Source organism: Microtus ochrogaster, chromosome 7 (assembly GCF_000317375.1).
Source record: "Microtus ochrogaster isolate Prairie Vole_2 chromosome 7, MicOch1.0, whole genome shotgun sequence".
In the NCBI taxonomy this organism is placed as follows: Eukaryota; Metazoa; Chordata; class Mammalia; order Rodentia; family Cricetidae; genus Microtus; species Microtus ochrogaster.
In genome coordinates this window covers 36932480-36949601 of record NC_022014.1, presented here as the reverse complement: position 1 = coordinate 36949601, position 17122 = coordinate 36932480, and the positions used below count along the sequence as shown (strand labels likewise).

General features: G+C 46.0%; 1 protein-coding gene across 5 annotated transcripts in view; it reads right to left on the bottom strand.

The window, feature by feature from the left end:
- Nucleotides 1-6591: 6591 nt before the first annotated feature.
- The window catches only part of Prpsap2 (phosphoribosyl pyrophosphate synthetase associated protein 2), a 38685-nt gene continuing 28154 nt past the window's right edge, over nucleotides 6592-17122 (bottom strand). For all 5 annotated transcript variants that reach the window (XM_026780323.1, XM_013347367.2, XM_005349896.2 and 2 more), the window contains 3 exons: nucleotides 12987-13057; nucleotides 8872-9018; nucleotides 6592-7762 (listed from right to left, as the gene is read on the bottom strand). In XM_026780323.1, coding sequence (XP_026636124.1) covers nucleotides 7604-7762; nucleotides 8872-9018; nucleotides 12987-13057 — 377 coding nt within the window. In that variant the 3' untranslated portion in view covers nucleotides 6592-7603. The remainder of the gene's footprint in view (nucleotides 7763-8871; nucleotides 9019-12986; nucleotides 13058-17122) is intronic.

Below are 17122 nucleotides of genomic sequence, written 5' to 3'. Positions count from 1 at the left end.
TAGATGTGAACAAAGGGACCTGTTGTAACGCTGCACCCTGGAATTTCCCAAGGAGTCTCATGCTGAGTAAAGGCTGTAGCCTGGTGCCAAACAGAAGAGGAGAGACACACCACTCTGACAGCTCATCACAGCCCAGACAATGGGGCGGTGATGGACACGACCACACCTTGACCAGGATTATTTAGTTATGTGTATCTCTCACTGTCTTTTTAAACCTAAACCCTCTGGGAAATGGACTTGGGCCAGGAAGTGTCACAGGTCTTTTGTCCTTCCTCCCTGTGTGGCCACTTTCTCTGCTTTCTCTGCCTAATTGGCACACTGGAGATGAGTGGCCAAGCCGAGCTTGTTAGGTCTGCCCAGAATTAAGGATGTCAACACAACTTTTGAATTTATGCATGGTGGCACAAGCCTTTAATCTTTGTCCTTGTGAGCTGGAAGCCAGAGGCAGGATCTGTGTGAATTTGAGGCTAGCCTGGTCCACAAAGCGAGCTCCAGGCCAGCGAGGGTCACAGAGAGACCCTGTAAAGATTGCCTGGAGACAGCACTCCCTTTTTCCAGGAGATGTTTCACATAAGAGTGTTACGATCTCAGTTAAGTGCTGTATGGAATACAGGACAGGCTGGTGATGATGTGCATGCTCTGAGCGAATTTCCCAGGGAGGTAGGAAAAGCCGGAGAGTGTGCATTCAATACATCGGCCCAGTTGAAAGGGGAGGAACTGTGGTGGGGAGGGCTGGCAGGAAGTCACCTATAGCAGCTGAGGGGCTGCTACTTATGTCACAGGCCATCTGTGTGGGGTCTGTATCTGAGGGGACAGGCTAATCTTGTTGGGCTAAGACTTATTATTATTGCATTATGTCTATATGATGGGGTGTGGAGGTCAGAGGACAACTCCGTGGAGCTGATATCTCCTTCCACCTTTGCATGAGTTCTAGGAATCAAATCCAGGCCATTAGGTTTGCCTGGTGTGGTGGTTTGAAAGAAAACGACCCCCAAAGGGAATGGCACTTTTAGGAGGTGTGGTCTTGTTGGAGGAAGCATACCATTGTGGAGGTAGCTTTGAGTCTCATATATGCTCAAGCTACTCTCAGTGAGACAGACCACTTCCTGTTGCCTGCAGATAAAAAATGTAGGACTCTCAGCTCCTTCTCTGGCAGCATGCCTGCCTGCATGCAACCATGTTTCCCCATGTTGATAATGGACTAAACCTCTGAACTATGAGTCCCCCCACCACAGTTAAATGTTTTCCTTTATAAGACTTGCTGTGGTCATGGTGTCTTTTCACAGCAGAAGAAAACCTCCTAAGATACCTGGCAAGTGCTTTTGCCCACCAAGCCATCTCACCAGCTCTCACTATTTCTGTTAACAAACACTTTTAGGTTATTAAGTTACCAGTGATTATCTATGAATTTATTTTTGATTGTTTCATACATGTTGTCTTGGTTTTCTACTGCCATGAAAATACCATGACGAAGGCAACTCATAAAAGAAAGCATTTGAAGGGCTGGAGAGATGACTCAGTGGTTAAGAGTACTCACTGCTCTTCCAGAGGACCCAGGTTCAATTCCCAGCACCACACAACAGCTCACAACTGTCTGTAACTCCAGTTCCAGGGCACTGGACATCCATGACAAAATACCAATGCATATAAAATAAAAATAAATTATTTAAAAAAGATTGGTTAAGAAAAAGCATTTGAGGGCTAGAGAGATGGCTCAGAGGTTAAGAGCATTGCCTGCTCTTTCAAAGGTTCTGAGTTCAAATCCCAGCAACCACATGGTGGCTCACAACCATCTGTAATGAGGTCTGGTGCCCTCTTCTGGCCTTCAGGCATACACAGAGACAGAATATTGTATACATAATAAATGAATAAATTAAAAAAAAAGCATTTGATTGGGATTCACGGTTCCAGATGTTAAGACTCCATGACCACCATGGCAGGGAATGAAGCATCAGGCACAGAAGGACCAGCAGCTGAGAGTTTGCATCTGAGCTATGGGCACTAACAGGGCCTGGCGTGGGTTTTTGTGCCCCCAGTCACACACTTCCTCCAACAAGGTGGTGTGTCCTGTGTCCTAATCAGTCCTGAACAGTTCCACCAACTGGGGACCATGCATTTAGATCCATGAGTCTGAGGGCCGCTCTCACTGCCACTGCCACATGGTGCCTAGTCACTGTCACCTCCATTGCCACCGTTCTCTGCCTCTTCTCCCCCTGAAGCTCCCATTCTTCCCAAGAAACCTCCCTCCAATGTCCATGTCCTGTGTGTCCCACTAAATTTAGGTGGGCCTGCTTGCAGGAGTGTGGGTGATAGGCTATCTACTGGTACATGGGCAGTTTACCAGTGGGAACCCCACTTAGGAGACAGACATCCTCCCCTGGAACCATCGCCTCTTCCTCAGTGGCACCTTCTGCTGCTACAAAAGCTAGGCCAGCAGGGAGGGTGCTTCCAGCCCAGTGCCAGCCTATTTCTGGGTTCTGTACCCGTGTGGTTGGTGACTTCATATCTTACTATCAAACAGTGGAAAGCAAGAGCTTGTATTGTCTGGGAGCCTTTGGGGCTTCCCTGAATCATCAGACACCCCATACCTATCAGACTATTGAGACAATGGCCCCCAAAAAACTGCAGCTTCCCAGGAATCTCCCACGAGAGAAGGGAAAGGCTGAAGCCTGGGCTGGAAAGTTGTCCTGAAAGACTTACAGTTTGTCAGGCCACCTTGGAGGAAGGGCCTGAGCTGCTGAGATATGCATGCCTACAGATGGACTGGGGTGGAGGGGTGTCACTGGACTCTTGGCTCCTCTTCCCAATGTGGCCATGTTGAACATCCTCCTTCTTGTTTTTCTAACTGTCCTATTGCAGGTGGGGGCACAGCCTAAGTTGCTGGGGTTGCCAGCACCCTACTCTGACCTGAACAGCTTCAGGACTGTTTTCATGCATATGCAGGCCCTGCGGGTGTTGGGTTAATGCTGGGTGTCAAAGCCCCCCACCCCCTCTGTGCCAGCTTCCCTGTACCTCAGACAGGGAGTGTGATAAGGTTAGCATCTGGCATATGGTGGAGGCCAATAAGGTTAGTAATTTCTATGACACTTATCACAGAAGTTAGCAACTTTTCTCTGAACATTTAAGTATAAATACGAATTACCATCCAAAGGCTAAGTCGGTAGTTGGCTGCTCAACAAAGTTCAGATTCAGATCAAGGCAGACGAGCAAACAGCGAGGCCAGGAAGGACTGCTGGGTACACTCCCAGCTCTCCCGCATGTGTGGGCAAAGCAGGCGCATCTGTGGTGTACTTATCTTGCAGACCGTGAGTGTTGGATAATTCACATTCAGAGCCGTTGGTAAATACAGATCTCATGGTGGGAACTGGATGGAGACTGAAGTCATGTCAAAACGCAGAGGTAGGAGGACAATTTGTAGAAGTTTGTTCTGTCACGTGGGGGCCGGGGATCAAACTCAGCTTTAGCAGCAAGCACCTGTACCCACTGGGCCATCTTGCTGGCCGGGACTGGTCGTCTATAAACACATAGTGGATCCACCCACTAAGGAAACCACCTGCCATATGCTTCCTGAATCCAGTTGGAGAGCTGCTTGTCCATTCAAGGGGTGTTCCGTTTGGACTGACTAGTTTCCAGCTACCATGAGCCTAAGAAGGGCTTAACCACTGCCTCGCTCCTCCCTCAGAGAGGAATCCTTAACTGCCATTAGGGGGTTAGAGGTGGCTGGGGCTGAAAGGGCTGGCAGCAGGGGAGACCCTCTAGGCCCCTGCGTAGCACCTGGGAGGTATTTCCATACTGGGTTCCACTTATGGGGAGAGCATTTGTTCACACTGAGAAGAGCTACAGTGAGCTGTCAGGTTGCTCAGTGTGTAACAGGAGTAATAGCATGCAGCCAGAGCCTAACAAAGGGCAGAGCTGGGAGAAATCCGGCCAGAGGCCTTTTCCTGGTCAGACTTGGGCCTGGAGCCGTGATATGAGAAAAGTCTACTAGGAAGTCACCGTCCTCTTTATGAAGGGAGAAATCCCAGCATTGGAAGGAACCAGAAAGCAGCGGGTCAGAGAAGACAGAGTGAATCAACTAGAAAACCACAGGACAAAGATCCCCAGGCTGAGATGGAGCAGGTGAACCAGTAAGGACCAGGGACAAGAGAGACGGCTCAATGGGTTAAGTCAAAACAGCAGGCCCTACCCACGGGCCACGCCTTTATTCACCCCAACAGCTATAGAGCTCCAGGTGGGTTCTATAGGGTCCAGCCAGGGCAGAGGGGAAGCGAAGGGCACCACCATCTGGGTGGTGACACCACTGACAGATATGTACCCTGAATGAGGCTGCAGCCTCCACATGGGCCAAAAAGGTGGGGTGCTTGGAAGCCATTTTGGAAACAAAAAATATAGCTGAACAGAGTGGATCTGCCCAGTGCACCCCACAGAAGTCAACAAATCTATGTTGTTTCCTGGCCTCAGCAGCCAACTGGAGAGTTACTTTCCACCCATGGAAGTATTCTCAGGATTCTTTAGGGGTCCTACCCTCCCACTAGCTTGACTGGGCATGGAGGTGGGGACTTGGAGCAAAGAAGAAACTGCGAGCCAAACGGTGACCTCTCCTGCACAGTGGTGGCTGAACTGGTGTTTTCTCTTACCCATGGCACTCAGTAATACCTTGTGTTCTTGATGCTGCAAATACTTTATTTTAAACACATTTGTCAAGAGATGGCATTATGGTCAATACAAATGAGAAACCACTAACCCCCCACTCCCAGACCATCCTCCGCAGGTCTGGCCTCAAACTCCTGGGTGCCTTGCTGACAAATCTGTGCCACCACACCCAGCCTAGTCTTTTTTGTTATGGAATTAGGATTCAAGTGCACATCATCTCTGACTACAGTATGCTTAGGGTGTCTCTGGCTGTGCAAGTCTGGGAAACTCTGAAATTTCAAACCCGTTGCAGGTTTGCTGAGAAGGGAGAAGTGGGGTGAGGCTTGATCTAGCTGTGTCCTCCCTTCCTGGCACTCCTGTGGTCCTCAGCACCATGGCTCTTTCTAACCATGAACACAGGCCCCTCCAGGACCTGTCAGCTCTAGCAGCAGTAAGCACTGGGCTTCACGTGTGCCTGAGCGTGGGCACCTGCATACCCTCCCTATTCTGACTCCTCTGGGATAACTTCTTCATGCTCTGGGCTTTCCCAGTGGAGCGGGCTTACACCAGAGTGTAAGCTGTGGGTCCTCCCACCTCAGCCTCAACTGCTTCCATTACTCATCTTCCTTTACTTGCTTCTCTTCTGTAAATATGTCTGCCTCGCTGAAGACACCCAGAGGACCAGGCCTGGAGCCGCATTGGCCAGAGCGTCCCATTGCAAGTGCTGGAAAGCACACTCCCCTCAAGCAGCATCCACAGTGGCCCATCCTCCCTTGTCAGACAAAGGTGAAGGCCAAGGTGCCAGCAGGGACCTAGACACCCAGGAGCACTAGAAAGTGCTGCCCTTGTTCCCAGTGAAATGCCACTTACTTCCTCCCCTGCTGTCTATAAAGGAGCAGGAGAAAAGCCACAGGACAGAGGACATTCACATATTGGAGCTTCTTTTAGCACAGGCCAGGACTGAGCTCCCGACCATACACCAGTTCTCTCATGTGGTGACACGGTGTTCCCAAAGCTCTTCCAGTAGCTGTCAGGGAGATGGGCCCCAAGCCCCATCTGTGAGACTGGGACTCCTTCCTTCCCGGATCACAAAGGCAAAGGCGTTGTTATCAAACTGGGTTTTAAACCTCGAGATGGGATGCCTGTTTTTCCTTAGTAAAATGAGGTGGGCATCAACACTCTGGTGTAGGCCTGCTCCACACTGTAATGAGGATGGACAGCATATAAACTTCAGGGCTGGGTGACAGCACTCGTGCTGGCTGCTCACAAACACCTGTTAACTCCAGTTTCAGGAGATCTCTACACCAGGCATGTATGTCGTGCACACACATACATGCAGTAAAACACTCATACATAAAAAAATAAAAACAAATCTTAAAAAAAAAAACTCAACTTGAAACTCTTAAATCCTAAATCCTTGACAAAGACAAGCCCCACCCACAGAGCCTCTCACCCAGCATGAGTTACAATCTTGTGTTGGGGAGTATTAGTTTAAGGTGTGTTACTTTTGTTTATGCTGTGGAACATTTGTTTAATGATGCAAAGATGTGTTGCTTTTGTTTAACTCTGTGAAGCTGTGATTCTTTGCCTGTCTAAAACACTTGATGGTCTAATAAAGAGCTGAATGGCCAATAGCGTGGCAGGAGCAAGGACAGGCGGGGGTGGAAGGCAGAGTAGGAGAAACAAGGAAGAGGAGGAGCAGAGAGCACAAGGGGAGGATGTCAGTGAGAGTGAAAGAATGAGATTCAGAAGTAAGAAAAAGAAAATGCCCAGAGGCAAAAAGTAGTTGGAATAATTTAAGAACAGTGGGCAAGAAACAAGCTCAGCCAAGTCCAGGCATTGCTAATAATAGCCTCTGTGTGTGATTTATTTGGGACCTGGGTGGTGCCCCCCTCCAAAAAAGCCAAGAGCAAAATATCACACATTTTGGTGCCCCACATTGGGTGCCAATTGTTCTCCTTTTTTTTTTAAACTTGTTGCTGTCTTTTAATCCACAGCTGTCTGAATCATAAACTGCAACTCCATGGCTATCAGCAGTGGTTAGGCCATGAGGGGAGCAGCCTGAGGAATTCTGCAAGTAGCTCATAGCCTTCTTGTCTGTCTGTCCAAAAGCCCTGGTGTTTCTCCTCGCCCCTCTTCCCTTCCACTTGGCTCCTCCCTACTACCTGTCAGCAGGTGAATTTTATTTAATCAAACACATCTTTACATCATTAAACAAATGTTCCAGAGCATCAATAAAAGTAACACACCTTAAAATAATATTTTACATCTTGGTCTAAGGATTGGCTGGACTCTGAAGAAGAAAACAGAGTCACATTGATGAACTGTGAGCCCCACCTCTGTGTCAAGAATTTGCAGGCTTCTGAGGACCTATAAGAGGCAGGACTGCATCACCAGACAGAGCTATGAGCACAGTTCAGAAGCTGTGAGTGACTCAGGTCTTCAGTGGCTGTCTATTACAGATACAGAAAACTGACTGTCCACATACAGAGGCTTAAAATACAAACATGAGGTTTTATTTTTCTTTGTTGCAGAGAATAAATAGCCACATACGCTATATGCCCATTATAAAAGCATTTCTAAAAATGTCACTGGAACCAACAGTAGCTTTTGACTATCGATAGTAGACAGCAGGTCATTTTATTTAGCTTTTTTGAATACTTGGATCAAGCAACTTTAAAAAAAAAAGGCTGAGCTTAAAAACCTCATCAAGTGTTATCCTTTTAGGTTACACTAAAAATCATCAGGTTTTAACTTATTTTATTTCAGAGGAGGTCTTTCTGTTATAAAAATTACCCCTAAACTCACAAAAACCTAAACTGACATTAAAAAGTTGGTCCTTGTTCCATCACAGGAATCACTCAGGAGAATGTGGGGAGAGGGAAGGAGTACCTGGCCAGGCAAGGGCCCTCCCAGCATGCACGCTGGGCTTCCCATGTGACCAGTGGGAGTTCTGCCACGGGAGCAATGTTCAGTCATCTAAGCCTATGTTTCTGAACAGGTAGGACATGGACTCTCCGTTGTGAATGCGGCGGATGGCTTCTGAGAGGATCATGCTGATGTCCACAGTTTTGATCTTGGGGCACTGGAGCTTCTGGATTTCATGTGGGATGGTGTTAGTGACCACCACCTGTGAGTCACAAGAAACAGAGCATCAGACGCCAAGCAGCTTCAGGGCTGGGGTGTGATTCATGGCAGAGTGTATGCTTGGTGTGTGAAGGTCTGGGTTCAGCCCCAGTACTTCAACAGAACAGAACAGAATAGAACAAAGGTAAACCTGGAAAACAGAGCAAATCCAGCCAATGTCATGGCTTCATCAGCAGTTCACCCTGCTGGGGGGCTTGTCATCCCCCACAGCGTCTGAGGTTTACTGTGTCCAGGACCTGCTCTTTCCCACAACTCCTGCTTCCATTAGGGCAAAGCTGCTCAAGCTTCAAGATCTGATGACCTCATTCCTATCAGTGCAGATTCAGCCCATATGATGCCGACAAATGTTGGGAAAAATGTGGATAAACGGGAACTCCTGTTCACTGCTGGTGGGGCTGGAGTTGTCTCTTTCCCAACTGTGGGAGACCTGACTCCTGAAAGGTGTCCTCTGACTACACGAGCACCCACATTCACACGCACGCACAAAACAGATACAGATTAATTTTAAAAGATGTAAACAATCCAAGCTTCCAACGACTTAGGAAGAGACAGCATGTAGCACAGCCCACTGCAGGGCAATTTTCAGGCATGGAGACTTACTACATCTTGAAAACACTACGTCTAGTCACAGACGACCAGTGTGAAATGGGCACATGGGCAAATCCACAGAGAAATAAAGCAACGGTAACTAAGAGGGCATGTGCAATAAGAGCTCACAGGGGATGTTTCTTCTTAAGTCAGCTGCGTGCCCAACACACAACTGGAGCACTCTAAACATCACTGTAAGCCATAACTGAATCAGGTCATACCTCATTCAAATGGGAAAGCACCGCAGTAAATAAAATGCAAACACAATCAACTTTTCATCTACCCCCCGACCCCCATTTTTAATTTTTTTTTTTTGAGACATGATCTCATTCTGTAGCCCAGACTGATGTAGAACTCATGGCAAGCCTCCTGTCTCAGCCTCTCCAATGCTGAGATTAAAGTCACAAGCTACCCTATTGGTTTGCATCTTCTCTTCTTACTGAAAATGAGCTAGTACTTGTTCTCTCTGTACCCAGGCAGCCCAGTGACGGCCAGCACTACTACCTCATCAATGGCAGACTCTTCAATCAGCCGGGGGGCATCAGAGGATAACAAGCCGTGAGTTGCCATCACAAAGATCTTATATGCGCCTCTTTCCTTCAGGGTCTCTGCTGCAGCAAGAAAGCTATCCACGTCATCAATGATGTCATCCTGTCAATCAAAGATGGAGCAAAAGGCACATCAACACTTGTAAAGACAGGCTGGACAAGCAGGAAGAAGAAAGAAGAGCCAGGGCACCTACGGTACAGTCTCGACAGAATGGTGGCATGTTCCTGTGCCTGCACCCCCACAGCCCTCCTAGGCCTCTCACACAAGTCACCTCCCCCACAGCACCTGCCACTTGCAGGGAGCTCCTAGCACGCTCAAGGCCCTGGGAGGCGGGGAGGTCTGTGGGATGACTTTGAAATACACAGGAAAGCTTTTTTTTTTTAAGATGCTTTCAACTCTGAGTAATGGAACTACATACTTTAAAGGCTTCCCCAAGCACTTTCTTATACTTCCTTACTCCCTGTATGGGAAAACGTGACATGGTGGGTTTGTCTGACTTGGGGTCTTATGTGGTTCAGGGTGTTCCAAAGGCCTGGGCTCAAGTGATTCTCCCACCTTAGCTGGGAGTACATACAAGCCCACACCACTGTGCCCAGCTAAGCAATTTCTCTGAAAAACTCAAGTCTATTTACTTATTTGCATATATGTATGGGTGCATGAGTACCGTATCACATATGTAGAGGTCAGAGATTAAAATATGTTCAAAGCCAGTCTGGTCTACAGAGTGAGTTTCAGGACAGTCAAGACTATGTAGAAAGACCTGTCTTTAGAAAAAACATTTTTAAGAGTATAATGGATGTCAGCTAGCTTAACAGTTCTTTTGTATTACATTTTTTTGTGGATTTGTTCCTGTATTTGTGTATATACTGTGCAGGAGCGCATGCTGTAGCATGCACCTATTACTCAACCACTGTTGGGCAAGATGCAGAGTCTTAGCGAGGGTGTCTCCTGCTGTGATGAACATCATGACCAAAGCAACTTGGGGAGAAAAGGGTTTACTTCAGCTTACAGTTTCACAACATAGTCCACCAGCAAGGGAGTCAAGGCAGGAACCTGGAGGCCGGAGCTGGTGCAGAGGCCACGGAGGGGTGCTGCTTAGCATGCTTACTGCTTGCTCAGCCTGCTTTTTTTTTTTTTTATAGAACCTAGGACCACCAGCCTAGGAATGGAACTACCCACAATCGGCCCCCATCAATCACAAATTAAGAAAATGCACCACAGGCTTGCACACAAACCAGTGTAGTAGAAGCATTTCCTCAGCTGAGGGTTCCTCTTCCAAAATGACTCTAGCCTGTGTTAAGAGGACATAAAAAGTAGCCAGCATATGAGGAAGCATGGTCAAGAGCCTACAGGACCTCCCTGAAGGTTTTCATTCTTTTTTTTTTTTTAAATATTTATTTATTTATTATGTATACAATATTTTGTCTGTGTGTATGTCTGCAGGCCAGAAGAGGGCACCAGACCTCATTCCAGATGGTTGTGAGCCACCATGTGGTTGACGGGAATTGAACTCAGGACCTTTGGAAGAGCAGGCAATGCTCTTAACCACTGAGCCATCTCTCCAGCCCCCAAAGGTTTTCATTCTTTTTGTGAACCTATAATTACCTCAAAATAAAGTGCCGGTTTTTAAATTTGGGGTTTGTGCATATGTGAATATGTTCCATGTACTTGAATGCAGGCAGCCTTTGTGCAAGTCAGAGGACTTGTGAAAGCCCCAGGTACTGCTGTTACCCACTTTCCACTTTGTCTGAGACAGGGTTTCTATTTGCTGGTACATATGCTGACTCAGGAGCTTCTGGGAGGGAATTCTGTCTTTGCCTGCCACTCCCCACAGAAGCACTGAGGTTAAAAATGTATGACCTGGCTTTATGAGGGCTCTGGAGATTCAAGTTCAGGTGCTCATGTCATGAGGCAAGCACTTTGAACCATTTATTGATAGTGTGCATGTGAGCATGTGTGAACGGTTGTGTACACATGCCATGGCATGCACGTGGAAGTTGGAGGACAACCTATGGTCATCAGTTCTGCCTTTCAACAACTGTACGTGCTCTAGGGATTGGACTCAGGCCATCAGGCTTTACTTGCTGAGCTACCTCGGCTGGTCCTTGTTTGTTTTTTAAAAGCACAGGGCTGGAGAGATGGCTCAGAGGTTAAGAGCACTGACTATTCTTCCAGAGGTCCTGAGTTCAATTCCCAGCAACCACATGGTGGCTCACAACCATCTATAACGAGAGCTGGCACTCTCTTCTGGTCTGTAGGCACACATGCAAACAGAACACTGTATACATAATAAATCTTTAAAAAAGCACAGCTGAGTTGAGGCTTACAGTACAAACTTGTAATTCCAGCTTCTAGAAAGGCTGAGGCAGGAAGACTATGAGCAGGAGTCCTGACTGAAATGAAGAACTAGTTCAAGGCCAGCCTCAGCAATTCTGCTTCAGAATAAAAACAGGGCTGGGGATATAGTTCAATGGTAGACATTTGTCTAGCACAAACTGAGCCATAGGTTCAACCCTTAGTACTAGAGGAAAAAGAAAAACAGATTTGCTATGGCAGCTGCCATGCTTGATCTGCACCTTCCACCACTACCTTTGTGTCCATGAAACAATCTTGGGATGACATGGGAGATGTACCTGAAAAGGGTACAAACGAAACCACCAAACAACAGGAAAAGGTACAAGGCACCCATGATGGGGTATAGGAACCTGTTATAGCACTTTCAAACCCAGTGACTCCAGTCATCTCCACTAAAAGCTCTTGGATGACGCACCAGGAAACGGATGCAAGGATGCTCAAAGCAATGTTACTGGGAATGAGAAAAAACTGTCTAGAAACCAGGGAGATGGGCCAGCAGGTGACTCAACTGCAAACGAGTCTGACACCAAGTGTGATCCTCGAGACCCATATGGTGGCAGGGGATAAATGACTCCCACAAACTGCTCTTTAACCTTCACATGCACATATGTCTACATACATATACTCCCAGATAAACATAAGGAAAAAAAGAAAGCTGTCCAATGCAGAGAACAGATGCATCCGCTGTGTTGTAACATACCACAACATTCAGCAGCGAAGACTGAAGTACCACTAACCAGGTAGTCAACCACAGCATGGACCAAGTCATCATGTGAACACACACACTATTTATAGGAACAGGCAAGCCTTCATTTAAAAAAAAAAAGTATATGAGTGTTTTGCCTGTGTGTTTTGGATCCCCTGGAACTAGAGTTACAGACAACTGTGAGCTGCCATGTGGGTGCTGGGAAATGAACCCGGGTCCTCTGTAGGAATAGCAAATGTACTAACCACTGAGCCTCCTCTGCAGCCCCAGGGTTCAGGTCTTTCACATTTAGGAACAGTACTCTTGGTATACTGTAAAGTTCAGTAATGTCATGAATGGGAGGCCCTCAGGCTAATGAGAGCTCTGGGGAGAGAAGAGACCAGGAAAAGCCTAGGGATGCTCTTGCTCCTGGTCCCACGCTCTACTCAGGGAGCAGCGAGCTGCAGGTGTCTGATCCATTCTTCAGTCTACCATTTATATGTGTGTATAAAATGATGTTTGAATTTTGGGTTAGGTACCAAAACCAAGGCCTTAATGAACTACAACCCTTACTGCCCATCTGTGTTTAAAACGTTAATCAATTTGGTTAACTTACTTTAACCATAAAAATAACAACTCTCAAATTATGGAAATAAACAGCTGTGCCATATTCAGGTAACTATACAGACTGTCTATCCCCGCTCCCCCTCTTTTGGTTTTCCAACACAAGGTTTCTCTGTGTAGCTCTGTTCATCCTGGGACTTGCTCTGTAGACCAGGCTGGCCTCACAGAGATCCTCTTGCCTTTGCTTCCTGAGTGTGGGATTAAAGGTGTACACCACCACTGCCTGGTTCCTGTGTTTTTCCTTAAACTATTACCATTTTTCTCTTTGGGGCCCAAATTAACATACAGCACAAAGCAGCAACCAACATGATACTTACTTGGCCACACTGCCCCCATGGTCTTTATGCACACAATTACAAGTAAGACAACAGAGTGACGATGGTAACAATAAAAGAGAACTACGTACCACAATGATGGCAATTCTTCCTCCGACGTCACCAACAACTGTGATTGGGGGCTTTTCTTTAGGAATCAGCACTGGTTAGAATGAAACACACACCTCAGTGCCTATGCTCAAAGGTAGAACAAAGACTTAAAAGGTTTTAAGTATTTAATGTCACAGGTCATGGTGGTGCATGCCTTTAATCCCAGCACTCAGGAAGCAGAGGCAGGTTGATCTCTGAATTTGAAGCCAGCCTGGTCTACAGATAAGAGTTCCAGGACAGCCAGGGATACACAAAGAAATCTTGTCTCAAAAAACAAAAACAAATTAATGTTTTATGAAAAATTCCCAATACTTAGGAGGGAAAGGAACTCCCTCAATTGATGGTGGACTATAAAATTCCCAGGTAGCATGAAGCCCAATAATATTGCCTGAAAAAAGGAACAAGTCAAGGACATCCCATGCACCATTGCTGCCCAGGATTACGTTGGGTATGTGAGCCAAGGAAAGAGCAAAAGGCATCGGATCAGAGGGGAGTCCTGAAACACCTCTAACAGATGGTGCGCCTCTGTTACAGAACACCCCAAGAAATCCTGAAGCACAGCCCAAGCTAGCACAGGACTCTGCCATCTGCAGGGTTCCAGTTCAAATCTCAATTGTCCCTCATAGGCTTGTGGTTTGAATGACTGTCCCTAGCTGTGGCACACTGAAGCTGGTGGAACATTTGGAAAGTGAGGCCTGGCTGACAGAAATATGTCAGCAGGAGCAGACCTCTAAGGGCTATACCCAACCCTGATTACGGTCTAGTACTTTCTGCTTCCCAGGATGCAGCTATGCGAACTGTCACTACCTGATGTCACTGATTAAGACTCACCCCACCACACATTCCCTATATTGTACAATGAACTCTCTGACATTGTAAACCAAAACCAAACCTTCCCACCCTTAAGTTGCCTCTGTCATGACAATAAAAGGGATAAATCCACACAGAGAGCCTGGTGTTTCTTCTTCTGATGGTGAGCAGCGACTACTCCAAAGGTGAATTACAAACCCCAGGCTGTGGATATGGCTCAGCAGTTAAAACCCTTGCTGTGTAAGTGGAAAACATGAGAACTGGAATTCAGGTCCCTAGAACTCACATAAACATTAGGTGGGGATGGCAGCCCATGTGTAATTCCAGCAATTGGAAGGTAAAGACAGGGATTCCCTGGATCAAGCTAGCTGGCTAGACTATCTGTACTGGTGAGCTCTGGTTCAAGGGAGAGATACCCCAACTTAATACATAATATGGAGAGCAAATGAGGAAGACTTTGAATGTTAACCTTTGGGCTCTACATGAACACAGAAACATGCACACATACTCTCTCATATATACACATATCACATATATCTACAAAATAAGGGGGAGGGAAGCAATATACAACATACACAATATCACATATATCTACAAAATAAAGGGGAAGCAATATACATATGCACATCTCTCTCATACACACACACAAATAAGGGAGAAAAGGCAATCTTGCATGTATAAGTATTCAAGCAATAAAACATATGGGGATAACTTTAACCAAGGAACTAAGAACATCTGAAAACTAAAAGGTGGCTTTAAGAAATGAAAGAAAACAAGATTCTTTGACATTATATCAAATACCAAACAACAAATGAAAATATAAACTGGACTTCATTAAATTAAACTTTTTGTACACCAAAGGACACTTATCAAGACAGAAAAAAGAACTCCCGGGATGAGACAGCATTTAAACACTGTCTCTTTGGTGAGAGTCTGATAACATTCAACTTGATAACAAAAGCCGAGCAACCAATTAAAAATTGGCAAAAGATGTGAATAGACATTTCTCTAAGCAGCAGATACAAACAGCCTGACACAGATACTACCTGACAGTACTAGTCATTGGAGAAACACAACCACAGTGAAAGGCTTTCATTTCAACTTGATAACAAAAGCCGAGCAACCAATTAAAAATTGGCAAAAGATGTGAATAGACATTTCTCTAAGCAGCAGATACAAACAGCCTGACACAGATACTACCTGACAGTACTAGTCATTGGAGAAACACAACCACAGTGAAAGGCCATTCACACCCACAGAATGGCTGGATTTTTAAAAAAGTTTAATTTTGGAGAGATTGGAGCCCTCATGTATTGCTGATACAGAATGGAACAGCTAGTGCCTTGCTGTCTTCAAGAAGACCTGGGTTTTGTTCCCAGCATCTACATGGCAGTTCACAAGCATCTGCTAACTCTAGTTCCAGGGAGTCTGATGCCCTCTTCTGGCCTCTGGGGTTAACAGGCCTGCAAGTGGGTTTTGTGGGTTTTTTTTTTTTTTTTTTTTTTTTTAAGAAATGATGCAATGGTACATCTGCAGTGCAAAATAGGTAGTTTTCAAAAAGTTAAACATTATCAACAGGTTGGCAAGCAGTTCCTAGGTATATAGCCAAAAGAAAGGAAAATTTCTCCACAGAGAAATTCAGCCATGAATGCACACAACAGTGGCAGACACAAAAATGACAGGCACAGTCTAAATTTCTACCAAAAAACAGATATCTACTATGTGACACAGTAGCATGCCAGGACCATGGGCTTCCTGACTTTGATCCTCCATTCTGGTCAGGCTCCCTCCCTGCCCCAGCTCTCCAGAAGACACAAACGTTAAGTCATGATAACATCTCTGGGCAGTGCCACTCTCCTCTTAGATCTTAAAAGATGGTCCCAAGTGTAATGGTCTGTCCTGTCCCTTTAAGAGACAAGCCCTGTCCATGCCCACCTACCCCTACCACCAAGGCACTTCTGTTTCTCTCCCCACCCCGTTTCTCTTTCACTCTCTCTGCTCTTTCCCTTCTCCCCTTTCATTCCCCCCCCCATAACCCACTAAATAAATATCCAACCTCACTCTTCATGGTGAGCTTATAGTCTCTCACCCACCGCGTGGCTCCCTGCCTGGGACCCAGCCGCCTTTGTGGCCCGCCTTGGTCTCATAGTCTGCTCTCCACTGCTGCCACTTGAGGACCTGCAGCGTTTTTTTTTACTTAAACCATAACATTGGTGCCGTGACTTGGTGTCTATTCCACTTTGTATTCTGGAAGCATATACTTAATCAACAGGAAAAGGAGGGTGGATTAAAGCTAGAGAAAAAACTGCTTCAGAACGACACTCTGAGTTTCACCCATTTCTGTATAAGATGATATTTATATAAGACTTGGGACTTTTGAGTTGTTACTAGAACCAAGTCAAGACTTAATTGGAGTCAGGCAGTGGTGGCGCACACCTTTAATCCCAGCACTTGGGAGGCAGAGGCAGGTGGTTTTCTGTGAGTTCAAGGTCAGCCAGGTCTACAAAGCTAGTTCCAGGATAGGCTCCAAAGCCACAGAGAAACCCTGTCTTGAAAAACAAAAAAGGCTTAACTGGAATAAACTTTTAGGGCTATTGGCTGGAATGATACATGATATATTTTGCATGTGAGATGGACATGGGTTTAGAGGCTGAAAAGTGAAATGCTGTGCTCTGACTGTTACAAGCTACTGCAGTAATTTAGGAGTTGGGCTGTTACACTTTGCATTTGATATAACATAATACTGAATGGTTTTGTGCATAAAGAAGCCTCCTGCCTATGCCTATGCATTGAAAAGACAGATGCATACAGCTCCCCGAGGTACAGCAGAAGTCTAAACTGCAGAACAATTTTCTAGTCTTTCCTAAGTGTGGGAGGCTAACAGGTACCATAATTCAACTAGAAAGGGTATTATCAGTTTTTACCAACTCAAAAAGTTAAGAAAAAGACTAGGAAGACGATTCAGGAAGTAAAGCGCTCGCATGAGGACTGAGTTTGGGTCCCCAGCACCTACATTAAAAATAAATAGATCTGGGTGTAATGGTGTGTACTTGTAATTCCCAGGTTGGAGGGTAAGACAAGGGGCCCCTAAGGCTTGCTGTCTAACCAGTCTAGACAATAGGTGACTTCAGGCCAGTGAGAGACCTTGTCAAAAAACAAACAAAAAGATGGAAAGCACTGAGAAAAATAGCTAACATGGCTTCCATGTGCATGTGTAGCTGCAAATATACATGAGTGTGCATGTGAACACACACACCAATGGGAATCCATGGGCTGCAGAAGTGACTCTGTGGATAAGAGCACTGGC